The 24,414-nt window shown below is 28.9% G+C and overlaps 2 protein-coding genes across 3 annotated transcripts in view; both read right to left on the minus strand.

The window, feature by feature from the left end:
* Nucleotides 1-10,008, minus strand: part of LOC106685243 (ubiquitin carboxyl-terminal hydrolase 31) — a 179,860-nt gene extending 169,852 nt beyond the window's left edge. The window contains exon 1 of one of the 2 annotated variants that reach the window (XM_014427807.3): nucleotides 8,963-10,008. In XM_014427807.3, coding sequence (XP_014283293.1) covers nucleotides 8,963-9,799 — 837 coding nt within the window. In that variant the 5' untranslated portion in view covers nucleotides 9,800-10,008. The remainder of the gene's footprint in view (nucleotides 1-8,962) is intronic. The other variant, XM_014427806.3, reaches the window with a different exon arrangement.
* Nucleotides 10,009-15,513: 5,505 nt separating this feature from the next.
* LOC106685246 (alpha-tocopherol transfer protein-like) lies at nucleotides 15,514-23,011 on the minus strand (the record flags this gene model as incomplete). The annotated part of the gene is given in 5 exon segments (XM_067051907.1): nucleotides 15,514-15,916; nucleotides 16,284-16,389; nucleotides 19,639-19,749; nucleotides 20,823-21,075; nucleotides 22,855-23,011. Coding segments are annotated over 5 exon segments (758 nt in total), but the record flags the coding sequence as incomplete, so codon positions are not given.
* Nucleotides 23,012-24,414: the final 1,403 nt, after the last annotated feature.

A 24,414-nucleotide genomic window follows, 5' to 3' on the forward strand; every position in this document is an offset into this window, starting at 1 on the left:
TATTAAAGTTTAATCGTTCACAGATAAAGTTACTATATAAAAAATTATAACACTCCAAAAATGAACATTGTTTGTCGTTCTTGCAAACCCTGTGGTTTATTTGTATAAACCGTATAAAAAATTGATAAAAACAACATGAAGAGTAAACATATGAATGGCATGAACTGAATATCGATAAACTCATAAAATATAAAATAAATCTAGTATAACTAAATAGAGTAAACACAAAAACGTCAGATAAAGATAAGAAATAAACAGTAGTAAAAGTAATAAATAAGAAAAGAGGTGATCAGACCTGTTTGTTTCTTATTTTTACATGTTTAACATAGTTTTAGTTTTTATTCCATATTATTTTACATTTATTAATTTTTTTTTTTCAATATTTAGTTCATACCATTCATATTTTAGATCTTATTTTCTTCAAAATCATGTAATCTTTTCTCTACCATTTTTAAACAATTATTTGTATGTCTCTATGATTTTATCTTCACTGTATCTCATTCTTTTTAGCTCTGAAGAAAACCTGTAATGTGGTCCGAAACATCAACACTCATACATTTTTTTAATTGTTTGTAGCAATTTTGACCACCAAACTTTTTTTTTATACTATCTTCTTTATAAATAAACGAAATTACTAATAATGATATAATTTTTTTTTACTTATTTAAGTAAAATAAAAAAATGATAACAGATCTTCTAAAGCTTATTAATAATTAGTTCTATAATTATACATACATTTTATTTATTTTATATATATATTTTTTATTATTTGGCTTTTTCAGAACCGAGGGTTGAAACGCCCCTTCTTTTTTTTATTCCTGCAGGAAATGAAAATAAAATTTAATAAAATAACGGAACACAAAATTTCCATCCAGATTTTACGTTTTAGACATCGAAAAAACAAATTTCTATTTTTGTAAATAAACATCAAGTTCCATGTCTCCCCCACAATAGTCAATGGGCACACACTTACAACCGTTAATCCGATTTTGATGAATATTTATATGGTTCCACATCAATTTCATTAAATTTGAAACAACACTATTTCGAAGCGGCTCATCAAATTTAGTCAAATGTTAGAAAAAAGTTGAGAACCAATGGATCAATGGCCCAGTGTAAATTTGATCATATTCTATCCACTATTATCGCTTAAGCATGTGCCAAATTCTTGGCATGCATGATATATTATATTTCAATACTGCTTCTATAGATTTTATTCTTAAAACACTCATTAAAGCCCAAAAAGGTGAAAAACATAGTCGCAGAACCGACTGAGGACTACTAACATCACGAAATCTGGAGAGTCCGTCATCTTACAGAAGACATGATCCCTATGTACTCCTGTCCTGAATATACCCATTATCGCTTTTCACAGACTTCTCTTAAAATGCATTTCAAATGCAATAAAAGAGAGATCGATTCCAACTATTTCTTATTAACCCCTGATATCAACAACTACACATCTATGGAGCTTATAAATAAAAAAATATATATATATTAAAATTCATTCTCAAACTTAGAAATATAGGTAATGTGCTTGATTAATAGAAATGGTGAAGAAGCTGTCCTGACTTATGTACAATAATTGGCAAACTATGTTTTTTATTAAATAAAACTGAAATGTGTTGAGCAAAAGAAATAATAATTAAAATAAAATTTAGTCCTATTTTGAGGTGATATTGCTAGCAGAAATTAAAAAGAAAAAAATGAATTGGAGAGCAGAGGGAGGCTACGGATCGATATAATTCGAGAAACATGGAAACTAGATCCGTTCATTGTATTTTTTTATTGGAAGGATAGAGAGGAACAAGCAAGTTCAATTTCCCAATTCCATTTCATCACGTTTTAATTCAAAAACTTCTATCGGATCATATTTTTTTTAAAGCTACAATTTCCGTATTAATATAAGAGAAGATAATAAATATAAAATAATCTCAATAATTTCGTATTAATTGATAACACTAAATAAACTCAAAAATAGAAATAGTTAGGAATAACTAACTCATTTATTCAACAAAAAGGTTGTCTGATATTGAAAATTATAAAGAGGTAACAAAGAATTTACTTGACTATATCAGTTGGTATTTTGTTGATTGCAAAATTAAACAGTTGATCCATTATGTCAAGGTTTGTAACCACGATATTTTATAATAAATATTGTTTTTATTTCAACATTAATAATTAAAATGAATACAAGATTGTGATCTTCAACTCTTCTCTTTTTTATAGCAGTTTAAAGTTCTGAAATAATAATTATTATTATTTAATTTCTTAACTTCTAACATATTTGGAATAATATCTATTTTTCGAAAGACAGTTCAAAGTATTGTATTATTTGATTAAAATTTTTGCGCAAGCCTATGATCATTTAAGACTGTTTTTTGAGCCATTCTCAAGTTTGGTAGGTCAGGTCCAAGATCTACTGTCTCTTACTAGGTGCTTTTTAACAAGAGCCCGTTTGGACAACTAATTATAGGGGTTACTATTATTTTATCTAGGTGATGAAGAGTTTTTAGCCCGACACCCAAGCCGCTAGTACATCCTAATTTTTTTTACCATAGCGTAAGTTGTAGTCAATGCGAATAGCTATGTCTATGATTCTGGCCATTTTACTTTATATATATACTGTATAAAGTAGCAAAAATATCTCCAAAGTATCTGTAGGAAACTGGGATTAATAACCAATGATGTGGTCCCGTATTTATCGCTCCATCTCAGCAAACGACACTCCACTAGTCAAAACAGAAATATTTTACAAGCAAATTGTTTCGGGCGACAGAGTAACAAATAATCGTCGACTTTGCCTGGTTATATATAGGAAATATATACATATGATTATTATCATTATTATTATTATTTAGGCAGTAGCCCGAAACAATTTGCTTGTAAAATATTCCTGTTTTGACTAGTGGAGTGACGTTTGCTGAGGTGGAGAGATAAATACAGGAACACATCATTGGTTATTAATCCCAATTTCCTACAGATACTTTGGAGATATTTTTGCTAATTTATACAATACATACATACACATGCATAGAAGAAATGACAAATGTATACTAGCATACATGTGGGTATATTAGCATAGCCTTGGATTTCCTTGTGGTATTGTAAGGTTCGTTGCAGGGTCCAATCAAGGTAGTCAAAATCATGCAACTAACGCCAGTGGATTATTGGAACGAGAAATTTTTTTTTGCTACTTTTTTTCGTAACCTTTATTATTAAATTTATACAATACATACATACAAATGCATAATACAAATGACAAATGTATACTAGCATACTACAATTGTCATTTGTATTATGCATTTGTATGTATGTATTGTATACATTTAATCATGAGGTTACGAAAAAATAAAAATAAAATTACAACCCCTCACGATAGCCGAGCGATCTAAACCTTTTTTGCTACATTATTGAGCCTTTATTATTATTAATATTATTGTTGCGAGAATTAAACATTCCTTGAGGTACGCGAGAAATATTTAGATATAAATCTTTGTAGCACAGTTATTTATTCATTATTATTTCGTTATAGTGAATTTCTGATCACTATTTGGTAAATAAAGTTTCTATATATATTGCAACAAATGATTGACAAGTATTTAATGTTTATAAAGTTACTTTTTTTTAAAATTATATTTAATAGGTTCCTTAATAAAAAAAATTAATATATTGATATTTTCTATGATTGGAGAATAAAATTTCACAACTATTAAAATTGTTTTTAAAAATAAATAATTCTTTTATTAATTCCTAGTTTTTCATTTAAAACCGACTTAACAAATAAATTTAGCTCTTCCTATGTTTCTACAGTACGTTTGGAGAACTGGTGGTATAAAACACCGGCCTAGTGCAAACAAACAAACGTAGAGTAAATGAAGGAGGAAACCGCCAAACACACAAATAAATACTGAGAGAAAACCGCTGTAAAACAAAAGGCCAGGTCGATAGCCGACAATGCTATTTATTATCAATTGTAGAAAGCACAGCAACATTTAAATACACAATAAATAAGTTATTATTAAATGTTTAAGATAAATGAAAACAACTTTTTTTATTAAGCGAATAAAATCAATTTAAATGAATTTTTGCCTCAAAAAATCTGATTAACTAACTCTTGCCTTGAATTTTGTATTTTTGTCCTCTACTGCACTCATCCAAATTTCTAATACCGAGGAACTTTTTTATATCAACTTTCCCAACATTCAGTTATTTCAAAACAAAATTAATGTCGAAAATTAACGATCATAACAAATAAATGAAAGAAAACTGATAATTTAAGGGTAGGTTAGAATTAGTGAAACAAGAGACTTTAAAAATATCAAAACATATCAACACATAGTTAATTTTCCAATTTTTTTTTTTTAATTATTGTCTCGAAGTTTTGTTAGGAATGAGGCAAACCTTTGACGGAATGTAGCACTGAGTAAACTAAAAAATTCAACCACCTATCACTTACATAATTTTGCAATCATATCTAAAAGATTAGTATTTCAGAGTAAAACTAGGGCCTGGGTTCTATTAAATAAAACAAACAATAGGTGGTGTACTTCAGGGTAGTGCCTTGGGTCATACACTTTTCCTAATGCAAATGTTGTTTCGTAATACACCAGCATTCAGAAATCCTATTGGCAGCATTCACTGGTGCTCAGCCAATCCAACATCAAATAAAGATGCCAAAAAGGCTTTTCAAGCACTTAAAGAAGACCTGTATATGCGGGCTATACGACAGAGGATAAAAATGACATCCATATATATATATATGTAACAGATCCTTCTATAAAAAAAAATCTATTGAAATTTCAAGAGGTTTAAATTTTATAATCATTTAATCTATTCAATTTGCTCTTTTTAACAGATTTTATATTTTGAAATTCTCTTCGTACGGATTGAATTTGGTCAAAAATTTAAAACAATAATTTTTTATTCCAATTTATGTGATAAAAATTTTGAAATTCACGTTCAAGTTTTATACATTTTTATCAAACATAATTTTAAAAATCGCTCCAGGAATTTCAGGCCTATCCAGTACAGTAGATACGGAAAAAAGCCAATGTGTTGAAACAACGTTAGTACCAGAACTAAATATACATCTAAACTAAATATACATATATTTTTTAAAGAATAAAAAGTGCATTAGTGAAAAAACATTGCAACACAACAGAACTAATTTTCAAGTAACTAATAATTATTAAAAATATTTAAATACAAGCAATATGACAGCCACAAGTTTATAAGGATCATTAAATGCCAATAAATAGGGAATTAATGACGACAGAATATCCTAGTAAAAGATAAACACACTACTTCCTTTCAAGATAAGAAAAAGAGATCATTCTGCCATACATATATCTTCAGTCATGCAACCTATGACTTAAAATACAATCCCCCACATTTCCTTGACCTTTCAAGGCTAAGCGTGAAGCTTCCCGCAATATGGTAATGAAGGTAAGGTCTACTTACTACACTTCACTAAATCTCTATTATGTCGAGATGGAAAGATTAAATTTATTAAGTTGTTTTTTTAACCAAACCTTTTAGTGTTTAATAAATTGTTGGTTCTTGTCAGATATACAACAATATATTCTAATAAAGTAGAGCAGCTTCACCTGACTTGTGAGGAAAATGATTCACTACAGATTGCTCCAGTATGAGGAGGAAAGAAATTTCAAATTTACAGTCAATGAGGGAGATGATTTCCTACCTCTTCCTTAATTTTTGTTGGTGCATTATTAACTTGCTCTTCACTCAATTTAATCACCATTTCACAAAATATGATCGCGCAACACAAATCTAACTCACCACTCACCAACCATCCTACTTTGGGACGAAATGAATTATTGTTACGTTTCAAAACAGCATTTTTTTTTATTTTTTAGGACAACACTTCATGTTACTATAAATATCATTTATAGGTAAGTGAAAGTAAAATTTAACTAATATAATGACCATGAAAACATGAACTCGTTTATTTTCCCCTTTCGTTAATGTTCTAATCCTTTCTTGTTTATCACAACTAGCAATATGAGATGGTTAATTTTTTCAAATAAACAAAATTAAAGGTTCGGTATGTAAGCCATGTCAGACTATTTCAATGAGGATAAGACTTATCTCAAGTCCATAATTTCAGTTCCGTTAAACTTTTAGTTTATTAACAAGGCCTGTCCGTTACATATAGACACACCATCACAAAAGCCCATTGCGAGACTTGGTTATTTGTACTATGGAAATCTCAAAGCGTGAATGCCATATTAACCCTTTTTCAGGAGTATGAACGTCTATGAAAAAATTGTGTGAAATAAAGAAAAATTCAAGCGTTTTATTTTATACCTCCGCATTTGATTAGTCCAAGATCGGAGTCCTAAGCCACTTCCAAGTTCTTTAAATACCAGATCCGAAGCTACTAAAAATTACTATTTTTCTTTTTAATGGCTCCATGACTCTATTGACTATTTATACAACCACAAAGTGGGGATGTCAAGATTCATTTTAAGGGGCATCCGCGAAATAAAATCTGACTCATTCAGGCGAGATTTGAACCCAAAATCTTCTGAGCCAAGAGCTCTGGGACCCACGTCAAAGCCATGCTCAGTTATCAGTTCCTCAAAATAACTAACTTTGCTAAAAATGTTTGTTTTCGATATAGTGGGTCATTATTTTGATTGAAGACCCACCTGTGTTAATGTGCACTTGGTCTTTTAAACAATCTTCAATTAAAACATAAGTCTGGCATTAAATAATTTAAAGAAAAAAATAGAGTAAACCTTTTTAGAATTTGTAATCAATATTTAGTGTCACAAAAGAAATTAAATTTACAGTATAAATAATAATAAAAAAGATGAAAAAAAGGTTTAACTGCTTCTTTTAAACAAATTCCTAGGGTGATATTATATATAATCTTAGTAAATATATTTCAGTAAACAATATTGAAGTAAGGAATATTTCCCCTCCTGGACTGTGAAGTCGGGAATTTTTCCCTGCTCCAACTGGCGCGATAAGTAGGAAAACAGAATGAATCCGTATACTGATAAGCAACATAAGTTGGCTCTACTTTTACTACTATTAATTGAAAACATTAAAAATCATAAATAGATAAAAATAATTAGTGAATTCCTGTCCAGGGACAGGACTGACAGACTGGTAGTGAAATTAGGTCCTAACAACCGACCACTTTTGAGGGTCAAAAATAGTCGTTAAAGCCTACTTAGTATGAAACAGGCTTATTTTTTCAACAGACTTTATTTTTCATGTTCTGTACCACAAAAGTAAAGCATACCATGCAACATTATTAATATAAAAACAATTAAAATACAAAACTAAAATTTTCTAGTCCAAGTACCACGAAGATCATAAGTTTTGAACCAAATAATTTCTTACGTGGCACATGAATACAAAATAAATTAAAAAATGGAGATGTGCTTTTTTAATAACTAGCTACGAAATTATTTAGTAATATTAAAGCTTGATTTAATCGCATACACGTAGTGCAGTATATACGATATTTATAATGTAATTTTAATTTAAACAAAAGAAAAATTCCCACAAAGCAGTTTATCTAATGTCAAGTGTAAATAACTGGGAACAATGTAAGTCAGTGTTATGTGATACTACAATGACAATTGTATTCATAAATGTGCCTCGGAATTCGGCACTTATATTTGTAAAATTCAAGGACACTAGAAAATCAGTTTCATTTTCCAATGCTAAATTTAAACTCTTCAAAACTGTGACAATTAGTTTATTAAAAACCAATATTCTCTCTTCCTCCTCAATGTTTTGTAATGAAATTTTAAAATACAATGTAACAAATAGAATTCTGTGATGCAAAACTCCAACCAAAGAATTTTTCATAATTAAATTTAATTTGCACAAGATACATTTGTTTAGAATATTTTTTGTCTCATTGAATAAATATTTTTTGATTTACTACGATTAAATAACAAATTTTCACTTTGTAATGGAGCAATGATCTGCATTCAAAAGATAAAAATATTGAAGGTTTATATAATATTCTGCCAACAATTTTGTTCTTTATTATATATAATGGTATATGTATACAGACAGGTATATACATCATAATATAACTCCCTTTATAACTTAAATAATTAAATAGATCTAAAATTATATAAAAATTAAAAATAATTAAATAATTTAATAAAAATAATTAATTAAATCTAAAACTATACAAACCTCCATATATTTTCATGTCAAAAAAATCATAGAATAATAAATAATAATTAAAAAATTATGGCTTATTCCAAAGGAAGATGCTTGACCTAATATAAGCACAGAACCTTTGACCTTAACATTGGAACAGGCTGAGCTAGTGGGTGATCTAGGTTATGATTGGATGATAAGAACTCATCTGGTTTCTTATCATGAATATTTCATGACTCTTAAGTAGGTATATATTGCCAACCAGTAAAATGAGGGTTTAAATAAAAGGACTGAATTTGATAATAATAAAAATAATGTTAATTAATTTACAGCAAGAAAAATTAAAATATAGAATTATGATAATTTACTTAACACCACAAGGACATTAATATTATTAATAATAAAATTAATACACTTTCATTAAAACTAAGAAAACTGATTCCCTTGATGACTAAAAATCTCCCATATTATTAGAAAATTAACACCACTAGTACAAAATAATCAGTAGATTCTGTTCTTGACACACTTTCATATCTTGTAATTCAAATAAATAACTACTATAACCTCTTTTGAAAAAACTATGTCCAGAAACAAAGCAGAAAAAAAGGCAAAAATAACAAAACACATTCATGAATGAGAATAACATGTTTAACCACAAAATAATACTGTCATGATTAACTAAGCCAAAAATAGAGAGGAGTTTATTTCATTTTAATAACTAATAATGGAACATTTCAATATTGACCATATAACTTCTAATTCAACAATACATATTAAAGGAAAACAAACTAGTCACAGTACATACCTTTATAGCTTTGTACTTTTTCTTGGTTGCAGTATTCAAATCCTCATGAACCTTATCCAACAGCCAAAGCAGGAATTCTTGAGCATCATGTTGATTGTTGCCACGGAACTGACTACCGTATTTATCAACAATGAGCTTAAACTTGTTTGATATTTCTGGATCATACTGACAAGACCAGATGGATTTCAGAAGAAGAGCCAAGTGCTGGGTTACTTCTCCTTTTGTCCCATGTTTTTTAGAGTTTATTTTATTGCGACGTGACAGATCAGCCTTATACTGGTCCAGCACAAAGTATTCTGCAAGAATATCAGTATGGCTGAGGCACTGTAATACTGCATTGATAAAGCACGTATTGCCATGATTTCGAAGCCCGATGACTCCAGGAACTTTATCATTAGGAAAATTACCTGGTCTGACAGGTGGTACACGAATATCAGATGATGATAAGGACATAGGAGGGCGCCCTCCACAACCATAATTAGAACATAAGTTCTTATTATTATATAAGCTTAAGTTAGATACTTTCTGTACATATTTTATGAATTTATTCCAGGAGGGCCTCAACAAATGTTTCTTGTACTTGTTGTCAAGATTATCCATATCATTTATCAGCATTGAATTTTTAGCATTTTCAACATCCTTTGATTTGTTCTTTCTCCTACTTGCTCTAGTAGCAGTTAAGGCATTTCTTGTAAATGAAAACGTACGTTTCAATTTCGATTCTTGACTGTTAGCTGGACTTGTTTCATTATTTTTTAATGTACCGAAGTTTTCACATACCAATTCTCCATCAGCCGCTGGCATTTTGGTCTGCAAACTAGATGTCACCTCCGACATGACTTACACATAGTAAAACCACTGCACTTCAACATAAAATGACTGTTTACCCACTAAAGAGGCACAAGACCGGTAAGAACAACACCTCACACCTCTCTAACTGTAATGGTGGAGTTAACAGAGACAGATATGAACAGTTCAGTATTGCCAACGCTTGAAAACAAAATACTCTTTTCAACTAGTATTTTCAAATAACCTCTACTAAATAAATGTTCAAGATATTGGATTAAAAACTGTTTACTTAATAGATAAATTATATTCCAATCGAAATGGGTATATTTTAATAAATAATCGATGTATCGTTTTTTCGATTACTACAATTTCGATTTCGCGCCATTTTTGTCTACAGCTTGAACTAGACATAAAATTGTAAATCTAAGTACCATTTACAAAGTGAAGATTTTAGGCTTTCATAAAATGGCTGAGCCTTAAATATTAATTTTTGTGTACTTTTTATTTCTTAATTTGTAAGATTCACCTGAATTTGAAAAAAAAACAAAAAAACTACACATTAATCTTACAAACTGGTACTTTCTTATTACTTTTGATTCACAAAATTAATTTATGAATTGTATTTATATATAATTTTTAAAGATATGATTAATTTAGGTAAAAAAAGATGTATTAGTTACTTCAAAAAGCAAAACCAATCTGGGAATTATGGACATTAAGGTGTAATTATTGTTACTGCATGAATGAAATTGACTACCTGCTCAAAAAAATATCCATTAGTTGTAATAACTGAAATATTAAAATTATTAGAAGATGGTCAGGGTAGCGGTCAAAAAAAGAAGAACAAATAGTTTATAACTATTTCTTATGTTTTTTTTTTTACAGCAACCCTGACCATCTTCTTATATTTAAATTTTTACGGTCAACTATATATACATACATTAAAATTATTGTTTCTGTTTAATTGTTGCTTTTTGTATTTCAAGCTTTTTATTTGGGTTGGCTTAAAACTCAAAATTAAGTTTACTGTACTCTTAAAGCCATAGATAAAAATTGTTCTAATTTTGAAAAAATACAGTTTCTCTTCAATGAGTCTAAAATAAAATCATATGAAATATTTGTCAAATATAGAAAGCATAATATCTAAACTTATACTTAAAACAAAAATTTAAAACTATAATTATATTTTCAACACAGGCATCATCTTTTCAGGTCTCTTCTTTAAAAGTGATTTGTGTTTTCTGTCAGTAATTAGTAGTATTTCTAATTTGTATGGTAAGTTTTGTTATATTTTTTTGACCAATGGGTTACATAACAATAACATTTCAAAGACCTTAAAATGTTAAGACTATATATTTAATGTTGAATTTTATTTTTGCATTTATAATAAATTTAAACATTGTATAAAATATAATAAAAACATATAAAAATTTTATTTTACTGTACAACATTGATGAAAATTCAATTTCCAAATATTATAATTATGAATAAATATTTTATTAAATCTCTGGAACTATTGTACCGCCAAAAAAGAAGTCAAAATAGAAGTTACCTCAAAATATTTCATGCCTTAATATTGTTTATGTACATTTTCTTCTCGTTGCAAATTACTTAAGGTCATAAAGAACTTAAAGAACCAATTTTGGACAGATGATTGACTGATCTTGAGATTCATATCATTTAACTTTCTTTTTAGTTCATCCTTTATCTTTTTTTCTTCATTTTATAATCTTACTAACACTAGATACTAATAAACGTAAGGTTTAAATAGGTTATTATTCCAAAAGAGAAGTAAATAAGAAGAGTTGACTACATAAATGTGCTATAATTAAATATTTCCTATTAAAAAATATGAGAGTTTTGGCCTCAATTTTAAACTTTACTTTTTAAAAGAATTAATATCCACCCTGATATTATAGTTCCTTCATTATTCACTATATTATACTTGGTTAAGTATTACATTTTCTAAAAACATTAGATTATATTTGTGCTCATGAATAAACTGGGATTTTTCCTAATGATCCTTGAGGGAGAGAGGGAGTAATCTTATGCTTGAAATATTACCTTATTAAAGAAGAAGATAACTTGAGATAAAGGATCAATAATGTAATGTATGTGCTGTTTGATGGGCCCATTTCATAAATGATCACATTTAAAATATCAGTTATATAATAAAAATGGACATTAATGAAATCCGTAAGAATTTTCTTGATTAAGTTCAGCTTAGAACCTGTTTATGGAGAAGGCCCTTGGTGAGATAGTGGGGGTCAATGGTGATATCTCAGGGCTAGAAAATAACAGCAATTGATTGTACTTACTAAATATGCTATAAGAAGCCCAGATATTGAAATGGGTTTTTGTCTAGGTAGAATAGGTATAATAGTTACATATATCAATTTTCTGTATACATAAATTTCCTTACTTTTTGACATTTTTTTATAGCTGGTATTTATGGCTATATATTGTGATATCACATAATATTTATTTTAGTTTTCTTGTAGAGAACTTTTAGAAAACTATTTTTTTTTTAATTGATGAGCTCCTTACCTATTCCCAGGAGTGTACTTTCTATCCATATATATCCTTCAGAACAAGGCTCTGGGGATGGAATTTCCATTTTTGTAGTTAGTTTTCTTTTTTCAGTTTTTCTATTATATAAATACTCGAGAATTGAAATAATATTTTCAACAGGCCCTTCTTGCTTAATTAAGTTTGTGCATCTAAATAATTTAAAAGGCTTTATTAGTAGTAATACCAATACTTTCTGGTTTAAAAAATTTAACATGGACCTAAAATATTTGTAAGTATTGATATAGCAACAGAGGTAAAGCTCTGTCTGCTTATAGACTGGTTATGGGGTATTGCTGTGCTTTTTACTACTCATAATACTGAAGTTTATACTTTTTTTATGGTTGTGTTGCTGATTCTGAAATTTGTGAATAACTTAACATATTACGTGTAATTTACCGAAGCAATTAGTCTATCCTGAAAGAGTATAGGATAGCATACAGCAGGCTTTTCCTACTGTGGTGGTGTCTTGTAATTGGAATCACAATCTTATGCTTTATTTGTTTTTTTTTTATTCATTTAACAAACTTTTTAGCCTTACTCAAATGAGCATTATATTTCACCACTTTAACTCAGTATACCAACTGAGGCATGAGAGATTTGGAACTCTTGAAGATTAATCTGTAGGAAAAATCAATTAATTTCTTCAGTCTCATTTCTTACCTACCAGACAATATATACAGACAATTCACCATTACAACACACCCTTAGTCAAAATGGGGAAAGATGAGGGAGGAAACTGGGAATTGATGGGTTTTACAGGGCATAGGATTTCAGAATCCCAGGAACTGCAATGAATTTTCAGGTAATTTGGGACATATGGTTATTTCAGGACAGGTATTGATCAAAAATTACTCCAAGGTTTCTAACTGAGGTATAGAAGTGAATAGGTCAATAATTGAGGCAGAGTAAGAGATAGATAATTAGGTGTTCCAAGAACATGCTTGGAATTGATGAGGATGTCTTAGTATTTTCAACTTTGAGCCTTAGATCATTTTCTGCTTATATATTGATAATATCTATATCTTATTGATTGTTTTGCATCTCTATAGGATGAAAGAATAAGTAATTGTGAATATAATTAGTATATAGGTTGTATTGTTAGTAATTCCTAACATGTTAGGAATTGGGAAATTAGTGTAATAGATTAGAAAATAAAATGATTTTTTAAAAATAGTTTTTCCTCATTTACACATAATGCTTCATGGTCTGAAAATGCTTGCATAGTACTTATCAAATGTTAAATCATTCATTTTATTTTCCTGATGTTGATTAGATATTTGTTAATCAAAATATAGAATGTTCCCTAGAAGTTATTCTTGCTGATTTGTCAAATAAACAAGGCCTTGAAATTAAAATTTTAAGACTTCAACTATTATTTATTCAGTCCTCTTAACTTTTATGTATAATCTTGTTACTACTCTTTAATTTTTTTTTTCAGTATTCTTCAGCTTTTTTTTGTATCATCTTGTAACTATGAGCCTCTTTAGGGACCCACTTACAGTCATAATCTAATTAGTGATGTATATGAATGGAATGAAGATGTTCTCTCTGTTCCAACCTTTTTCATTTTGACACCATGACAAAGGGAAATATTTTCAATTATTTTATTATTAAAGAATTATCCATTAAATATACATATATTTTATTGTAGTTATTTTAGTAATTTCTTTCTTCCTTTTTTTTATTCATGTAAATGATACTACAACAGAAAAAAAATTCTCCCAAGAATGCTACCAGTAACAAGTTTTGAAACAATAATCTTAAGTTTTTAGGAGTTATACTGTTAAGTTTCTTAAAGGAACATAATGAACTCTATTACGTTCTATATTATTTGGTAATTTATGGATACCATTTGATAATAGTAATAAAAGTTAAAGAGAATGTGGAGAAGGAAAAGAACTGATCCTTGTGGAGATATATATTATAGTTTTCAATCAAATTTTTAATATTAGTAATCAAATGGTTAACTTAAAAGAAAAATGTAACTTAAAAGGAATACTGAAGATTAAAGGACCAAATTTAGTTACGATAACATTATCAGTTGGTCTTAAAAGTAATCATAAATTTGAGTATTTACAATCAAATTTTTATAAATTACCCCAATACTATGAAAATAGTTATATTGGACCAGGACGATCAAAGTCATCATCAATACATGGTACAATAATTGATATTATACAATAATTATGACTGTCTCTAGATCATTTTGAAAGATTGTGCAATATATTGAGTCAATTATGGTTTTTTTATTTTCATTGTGCAATCTGATAAGTATTGCTTTGTCTGGGGTTAATATCGATTCAGCTTCATCTTCATGGTTATGCAGTGAATATTGCAGTTTCAAAAATGATTACACAAGGCAAAGAAAATACAAAATTCATTTTAGAATATATTGGAGTGTGTTGAAAATCATTTGGTTTACTTATTTTTAGTTCACTAAACCAAATTTAATGAGTCTACTTATTTTTTTAATCATTCCTTTAATTACCTTTAATTTCTTTTTTGAAGTTTTAGCTAATAAAATGGCCTCTTAACTGTTGTAGAAAATTATTATTTAATTTGTCAATAGTATTTTAAATAAATCTTTAAATGGCTACGTTGCTTCTCTGGCATGGAGGAGTCAATCTTTGCTTGCCTCAGTTGGGGTTCGGTGTCCGATATGAAACATACTCATTGTCTTTTGTTGTAAATCCCTCCCTAAATCAACAACATTAACTTGCTTTATTTTCAACCCTCATAGCTAATGCAAAAGTGTCAGTTATGAACAATCTTATCAGGCAAAAGTAATGTCTTGTCTGGGTTGTGCCCCAGCAATATTATCGTGAGATATATTGTTCCGTATATTGATCATCTTTGGGTTCCTTTGGAATTTCAAAAAGAAACATACATTAATTTAGTTAAAGTATTTACAATTAGATCCAGTGTCTCAATTAACAGATTAAGACCAAACAAAATTAATGGTGTTAGATTGCAGAAAAATGTCAGAGTGGGATTGCTATTTCTGACGCTTTGTTAAAAAAAGATTTTGACCACCTTATTCAATTATTTCATATTAATGGTTTATGGTGGTCTGGCCAATTTTCATAATTTGGTTTTCCGTCTTAAGATAGAAGCCAAAGTCAAGGGTTAGACTGATTGCCTCCAGTAATCCTGTTTGGGGAAAAGGTTGTGTGAAAAAATTAACAACTGACTAAATATGTCATTTTCACCTCTATTTTCTTATTGTTATATTGTTTGACAAAAATACTAATTTAATGGACACAAATATTCTGTGACTTGGTTCACATACTTCTCATAAAAAAATCTATATTATATATAGAAACATATAAATCAATAATTTTTTTTTTATTACAATTTTAACATCACAAATATATTATACAGCTTTCTTTCTTACATTAAATTTATATACAATTTTTTGTTTAGTGCATCAGGAATGAAAAGAATGATCATTTCTTATTAAATTTTAATCTATACTTAGGTTTCTTATATTTATTTCACTACTGGAATCTTTTCTGTTCTGTTTATCATTAATTCTATATTTTTCTTCTTCATCAAATAGTGGTTTCATTTTTTCCATCCAGTCGGTGTACTTTTCTGAAAAATGGAAATCATGAAAATAACATTTTTTTATTCATTTAATTTATGTAATATCAGGATATTAAATCTAAATACTGATTGAATGTATACTGCATTATATAAATGAATCATCACAACTTTGAATTAAAACTATAAATGGATACTTATTTCATTGAGATTTTCATTAGTATTTTTAATATTGTCTTAAAAAGTGAGATGATAAAAAACATATTTAAGTACTATGAGTATAAGCAATCAATTTTTTACTTTCACTTTCCTACATATGAAAGTATTTGACCCACATAATATATAGTAAGAGAAAGTATTTTTGTAATGAAATAGTCATTTCTTTTTGTAATCACATGTAATATAAATGAATATTTACCATGCAGTTCTGTTATACTGGGTAGATCACCTCCGTAATCTTTAGGTAAACAACTTTTTGGCAGAGCTGCCTGAATTTCTGATAAATCAGATGAATGGTAGTGTATCTGTAATGCATATGAACTAATATGTTATGAATTAGACAGTATAAGATAATAATAAATTAATTAAAATTACAGATTGAATTAAAAATTTTCTTGTAATATTAAATGATGTTTCTTGTTGCTTGGTAGAGCAGCACACTAAGAGATAATTAGTCACACACATAGTATTTATTACCTAGGGTAGGCCAGATATGGTTTCAATCCCTGGATACAACCATAATTTTTATTGAATTATTTACATCAAATTTTGTAACTATTCCTCCTTAGTAATGACATATTTAAATAATGTATAGTTAGATAATAAAATATAAACACATAAATAATTATGTTTTCACACAACAATTAAACACTTATTAAAAAAAGTAGTGAGCATACATCATTCCATAACAATGAAGTTGTCTAAATATTTACAGATATGTAATCATTAAATCTTAGCTGAATTAATATCCTTATAAAATTAATATATTTTAGCAATCTTTGAGAAAAGTTTTCATTATTTTAATTTATGAAGGATCTTGGTTTTTTCAAGATATATCTGTAGATTACTGCGAATTGATCAGTAAATATTTGCTTGACAGGAATAGAGATGAATGTAGTAGAATTAGACTAAGTTAAGTTAAATCTGTACCAATACAACCCATGAAGGATCAGGGGTGCAACACTTTGTAAGGAAGTACTGTTACTAGACCAACGGTTGTGCAAGGAGGTGATTTGGTCAGAATCACATTCGACTGCCTGATTTATAACCAATTAAGGGTATCCACTTTATGAGGCAGGGTGGACCCGGGAGGGCTCCCGAACCTAGAGGGTTGAATCAATGGCTATATATAACAGATAATAATTATTTGCCACAGCTGGATTCGAACTCTGGTCCTTGGATTTAGTATTCCATTACCTTACTAATGAGCTACCCACTCCCAATGTAGTAGAATGGAAATTACATCTGGGTTAAGAGTGTAGCACAAACTATTATTTAGATCACAAAGGATAATTTAATTTTTAGATAATGTGCAACTGTAAAAACTAAAGAAAAGAATTTGATAGTTGATAGAAATATCATGGTCCAAAAAACATCAGATTAATTCTGTTTGTTAAAATATATAATTAGATAATAATTTTTTGTGTCCTATCGTGAGTTGGTCTAGCCAGTGTGATATGGAATTCTGAAGAATTTCAGGCTCTTCAATGAATTTAATTTCTTTGAAACTATAATAAAAAAAAAAATGACACGATTGGCCTTAAAATCTTTGAAATGACATTCAACTAGTTACATTTTCACGTCATTGCAATTGTTCCTGGGGTAGTTACACAAAAATTATGATTTTTTAATTATGATATTGCAGGCAGCTTTTAATTGATATATATGTAAACATTTTTGGAGATAAAATCAAATAATAATAATACTACAAAATAGTTCTTAAAAATGTAAGAAAATATTAATTATCAAAAGTATTAGTAGTTTAATTAAATTCAATATCAAAATAAACATGTAGTAAGTATGTTCATTGATGGATGTAAACAATACTGGAGTTTAAATTCATTCAAGATAATGAACAAAATTAATTTGGTTAAAAATACTATGAACAAAGAAATATCGCTAGTCCAAACAATCAATTACACTGAACAAAATATATTAATTTGTAATTTATTTCTCAATATAGGTCAAAAATAATAATGCTTCAAAGGAATTTCTTTCCAATTTACTTGTTGCTCTGTGGCATCATTGTCAATTTCCTCCATCCATCTATTTTTTTTTTAATATCACATGGTTTTCACCAAACTACTGTGGCATTCATGGTTTTGGAGAATGTTCATCATAGATTATTTCAAGCTACATCCCCAACCCATCTTAACCTTCTTCCCTTTAATCAACTGATATCTATTGTGATATTTACCGGAGGTTTAACCACCTTCTGTTTATCTGATCTCTTGAATTGCTGTTACAAATATTTTGTGCTTTTTTATTTCATGCGAGTGGCCCTTGGTTCATATCAACTTCAATCATTCCAAATTCCATCGTGTAGTTGATTAAATTTTTCGATGAAAAATTTGTTTTTGTATGGAATTGGTGTCCTGTCTATGGGCATTGATTTTTCTCAATGGTTGGGGTGGACAGGGACCTTACTGAATGGAATGTTCCTAGGTACTCAATTATTGGAGGATGGTCCTGTCGTCGACACCTATGGTAGGAAATAAAAAATAGAGCAATCCTGTAGTCATGGTCAGTGCTCTTGCTCACTGAGAAATTTTTAGCATAGAAAAAGTGGACCAAGCAGCTCATCTGGTTGGAAAGGGAGAACCAATCAGAATAAGTTGCTTAAAAGATGTCACATTAGAGGAATAGCATATTATCATGTAATGTTAAGATTATTAAATCTTATTCAACAAGCAATTTGTGAAACACCTCAGTGAACATGAATTGTACTTATTTCACTTTAATAAAAGTTTCTGAATTTAAAGGTATTTTGAACTTTTATTTCCTACTTTTACCATTTATAAACATATGAGATCATTCAAAATATTCATAAGAACAAATGTGACATTTCAAAAATTTTGAGGAGGAGTATTTGTCCCCACTGTCCAGTATAGATTGACGCATTTAGTCCCATCTCAAACCTGAAGAGCTCTCTTAGGCTTGGTGCCTCTTATGGTGAAGTAGGTACTATCTCCATGCAAAAATCTAATTCACACCATATTTGTTTGAGTATCTGGGCAACTAAGTATTTGATGAAGTGCTTAGTACTATTTAATTTAAGGAAGAACTATACATTATAATGAATTACTTAAAGAGGACGTCAAGCTCCTTCCATTTATTGACAAAGCATTGTACTGTATCCAAGTGTGTAAATGAAGTCTACAGTAAACAACAAAACTTTAAGCTCAGAGCTACAGCATTTGTAGCTTATGTGCAACAAAGTCAGTATGAGTGACTAATTCTATACCCTGCCCAGGCAGAGAAGATGAGGCCAAGATGAGAGAGAAGAGAAAAAACAGGAAGAACAAGTTTCATAGAAACCTTCAGCAGTCTACCAGCCATCTTCAGTAAGTAAAATTGTAATATCTCTTACTATATTCTAATAATATCTTCCAATATTGTACATCACAATCAACCTAGGGAATATCTAAATTAAGCAGTACTGCCTGCATGCACCTCGACACTCACAGCCATGAATGGCACCTTGATGAACTTGAATATTAAATACTACACTAATGATGAAACTATTATTAGAGAGTGGAATTCGGTTTGCTTACCAATTCTAAAAGTTCTTTCCTCATGAAAGGTTTAATCATAAACATGATTTTGTCCACAATTGGCAAGGTATTGACAACATGGATTGCTTTTAGTCTTATTGGGTTACCTTCCTGAAAAATTAATATATTTAATTTATTATTAAAAGTGTAATTGATTTATTTATAGTTGTGTACCCATGGGTAGAAGAGGGCAGCACACTTCAACTGACATCATTGTACCTAAGTATTCCTTATTTTCAATGGAGGGTACGAAAAAAAAAAAATTATAGTTGTGTTACAATATGCTGATACTGAACCTGTTATTTTCAAAACTTAAAATGCTTCTTATTACTTTTTGTATCTAAACATATGTTGAAAAGAAAGTTTAAGATTAAAATTGATCAAATTACAATGTATTTTTAACAAATTTGTGTTCCTATTGGTTCTAAAATAATGTTTAAAGTTATTATTTCTCATTTGTATTTTGTTATGATTAAACATTAAATTGTTTTGATTTAAAAAAAATTAACATAGAGATAGACCAGATAAGGACTGAAACTAAAACAGGGATTATTAGTTAGTAATCAATTATCAATTAAGTTATTAGATATAACTTTTTTTTATTATAGTACATCATAAAATTTGAATGTACATTTAATGCATTTTATAAAACTTGGTCATTTTTAGTTACGTATGAACGGAACTTATATTTTGAGTTTTATGTACAAAAAACTCGGGTGTGTGGGTTTCGGCGCTTCGCGGCAAAACGCGCCTGACGTGACAACTTTACGCTAAATATTGGAATAATAATTGCAGTTGTATACTGATTCAATCTTGATATATAGTAGCTATTATAGATTTTTAATTAATACCAAAATTTTATTATGCGCATATTCTTTATTTCAGACATAATTTAATGATCAGAATACATCAATACCCTCCCCCCACCGCACTCTCCGTTACGCTACACTTTTGCCTACATGACTTCCAGTATCTATAACCTCATTACCCCCACCACCGCACTCTCCGTTACGCTACACTTTTGCCTACATGACTTCCAGTATCTATAACCTCAATTACCCCCACTACTATACTACTAAGCCACGCCCATTCTATTTCCGTTACGCTACACTTTTGCCTACATGACTCCCTGCAATCTAATTTATAAGACGTTGTCACGTCAAAACATGTGAACCTTATTTTACCTGGATATAAGTGAAGAATTTCTTGAGAAAAGTAAAACTAAGACGTGTTAGATGGCTCAGCTTTACTCCTTTCATGTCAAAAAGGAAAATAAAACCAGGAACTGTTCCTTCAACCATCATGCAAGCATCAATGGCCATTGCAAGAAGTTTGACTCCATTACAGAAGTTGTATTTGCTGGCTTCGTACTGCCTTAAGCCATGCAAAACTATTTGGTAACCATTTGGATCTTTGACAGGGAGAGATGAGTAAAATCTAGAAAAAGAGAAGACAAAAAGTATTATTAGCGGTATATTAATGACTTTTTTTTCAATAGCTGATTGTTTCTAGACATAAAATTGACTTCTTCAATCATAATATAAATTTTCAAAAGATACAAATGAAGAGTTGAACAAAAGTATTTATTTCAATTATCTCTATCTCAATATTATATATTATCTCATATTACAAATTAAAGTTTTATTATTATAGCTCATAGCCTTAATTATTGATCTGATAAAAGAATGGCATAATTAACAAATTGAAATATTATTTATTTTATAACACTTTGTATGCCCACAAGTTGGACTTTAGCCAGTAAATATGAAATGAATAAATTAAAAAAAGGAAAGAGGTGTACTGAATTTTGATAAATATACAAAAAATGATTGTATGTTTATTAACTTATAAGTTTCATAATTTATAAATTTCATAAATACCCCATTCTAATTGAGTATCAACATTATTCAGTTATAATAAACAAAAGCGTAAATATGTATCATACTTTTATGGAAATAATCCCAATTTTGGAAAAAGAAGTGAAATCCCTTATGGATTTCATGAGAATAACTATGTTTCATGTCAGGTTTAAGAAATCGATGAACTGATGAGCTATGGGGTAGACGCAAACATAATAATCAATTAATACACATTTTGCCATGAGGGTGAAAGATAACTATATCGACAATTTTTAGAGAACAAGATAAATCAATACATGTTTAAAAGACCACAATTAAAATTAAAAGGTATATTAATAATGGAAAGAGGGAGGAATGGAATGTTAGAGAAACAAAGAATCAAATAATTAATGATCACTCATATTTTTCAGTGTATAAGTATGCTGGATAACAGACTGAATATAAGATAGTAAAATCATAACAATGGCTAAGTAATGTACTGCAGGTGAAATTTTAAAAACTCAACTGCTAGTATAGGATTTATTAAATATATAACCCCGGAATCAGTTTGCTTCTTCTAAAGCAATGAAAGAAATATTATAAATTAAAAGCCATTGGCTTAGTACAATTATTATCAATTTATATATACCTCAAAATAAAGAAGAGGAGAAATATGAATTACATGACCACAAATAAAAATAAGACATTAAACTTAAATTCAGAGGAATCTTAGGGCCACACCCTATAATAATAGAGTCAAATGTTTGATGCCAGAAAAAGGTATTCATAAGTGCACATGGGGAAAAACTTAGTAAAAAAAAATTAGACTAACAATTGGAAGATTGTTGATTGACCATGTGTAATATATAACATATATAAGTGCAGTAATAAAAAAAAATTCAAATAGTAATTAACTATTTAATTTGAGCCAGATCCCTCCACCCTGTTGGTCTTTTCAACTTGCTCATTTTTGTGTTTACATCTATTCAGTAAGCGCTAATGAATTCCTGTACGTTCCTCCTTGAGTGTGGAGGGAAACATTGCCTAAAATTAAATAATTAATTATTATTTAAGTTGTTTATTGACTGCACCTGGACCATTTTCCTGTTATAAACTGACAATATTTTAGCAAGCTATTTAAAAAACATAATTTTGAAAAAATTTGCGCAAAAAAAGATGCACAACATAATAGAATTAAATTATTTTATAGGGTAAATATTGAAATATTTACCTATATATTTTAATTTTTTCCTCAAGGATTGTCAAATAATGAGAAAAAAATATATAAATCAATTGTAAAATTTTATAATTTTATGATTTTATGATACTTATTTCCAGCAGTCTATAATGATTATATCAAGAAAGATTGTAAACTTACAAAGCCTCTAGAGCCTGTTTTAGTTCTGGCCTGCTTATATCCCTGTCATTGAAAAATTCTGGTGTGTTAGATCTTAGATTATAATAAATCTGCATGCAGGATTTTGTTGCTTCCATGTCGTAATAGCAGCTGTGATAAAAACGTATCAATTGTTCCTCTGAAACAGAAACAAATAAAGAACAAATAAACAATGGCTTAGTTAATAAGTTGTTAATTATAGTTTAACATATATAAGCCATCTGGTCATAAAATGTGGTATCTGACATTTATTGAGAATTGAAGTTTTTGGAAGAATTTTCAGAAAATGTCTACTTTTTACAAGATAATTAAATTATGGCAAGTGACTCCTGGTTTAAGGTTAAGAATTATAATTAAAAAAAAATTTATCATTCTGATAGTTTTCATTTTTTCAGTTATCATGTTTTACGACTGAGTGCCTCAGGAATTAGATCAGCTGTATCAAAAATATCTATGTTTTACATTATTTATGATTTCTTGAATTTTTAATTTTCAGCACTTTCTAAATTCATCAATATCTGATCCCAAAATATATTAATATAATTTGCCCAGTGGAAATACTGATGTTATGTTAAATACTTATACATATAATGCTCATAAAACAATCATCACAAACTTTGTTTTTATTTATTTATTTGTAAATATTACAAATTGTATTTTCTGGACAATTATTGCTTCTTTTTGGGTATTTTATGTACTCCATTTACTGCATGAAGAATGTATTACTTTTCTTATATATACATGTATCGTCGGCTTGGAAGAAGGCATCAAGCAGGCACAGTAAGAATTACAACCTGTAGCTCTTTTCTACATAAAATATAGACAAATTGGGGTCGCTTCATTGTGAAAACAAAAAAAATTATTTTGAGTTGTGATATTGTTTCAAACCGATTATATACGACTTCTGAACCTATTAAAAATTAGATTAAATTTACTGGATAGATAAAACAACTGATTTAACTGATCATTATAGGGCTTGAATGTGATTATGGAGTGTGAAACCACTTTATAATGATGAAATGAACTTATTTCCCTATAATGAAAGACTTAAATCTTCACAACATTCTGAGAATGAATGAGTGGGACAGCATTTAAGAAATTATACTAAATTATTTTAGTTCATGAAGACAAATTAATTATATACGTAATATTCATCTATAAATAATATGTTTGAAGTGATATCATGATAGGTTTCTATCGTTACTTTACTTTTTTCCTCTCTAAAACGGTTAGAGTTTTAGCTTGAAGTTTGAATAAATTAGTATCATTTATTATTACATACAAAAATTAAATTTTAATTAATTTGTGGAGCAAGTAAAACAGCTGACTAAAATTTTGAAAAGAAAGAACTATTATATTAGTTCCACAAAACACTACTAGTAGATAACGTTTATGAACGAACCACAGAAAAAAAAATTAGAATTGATAATTTGATCATCAGGGAAAAATTCTTTCCATAACTAGGCAATTAAAAAATCTAGTTTTCTCTAAAAGCTGAATTGTAGTTACCTGGTTGTAATATTCTCTCTCACCCTCCCCCCC

The sequence above is a fragment of the Halyomorpha halys genome, unplaced genomic scaffold, assembly GCF_000696795.3.
Source record: "Halyomorpha halys isolate HHAL.00 unplaced genomic scaffold, Hhal_1.1 Scaffold673.1, whole genome shotgun sequence".
Classification (NCBI taxonomy): domain Eukaryota; kingdom Metazoa; phylum Arthropoda; class Insecta; order Hemiptera; family Pentatomidae; genus Halyomorpha; species Halyomorpha halys.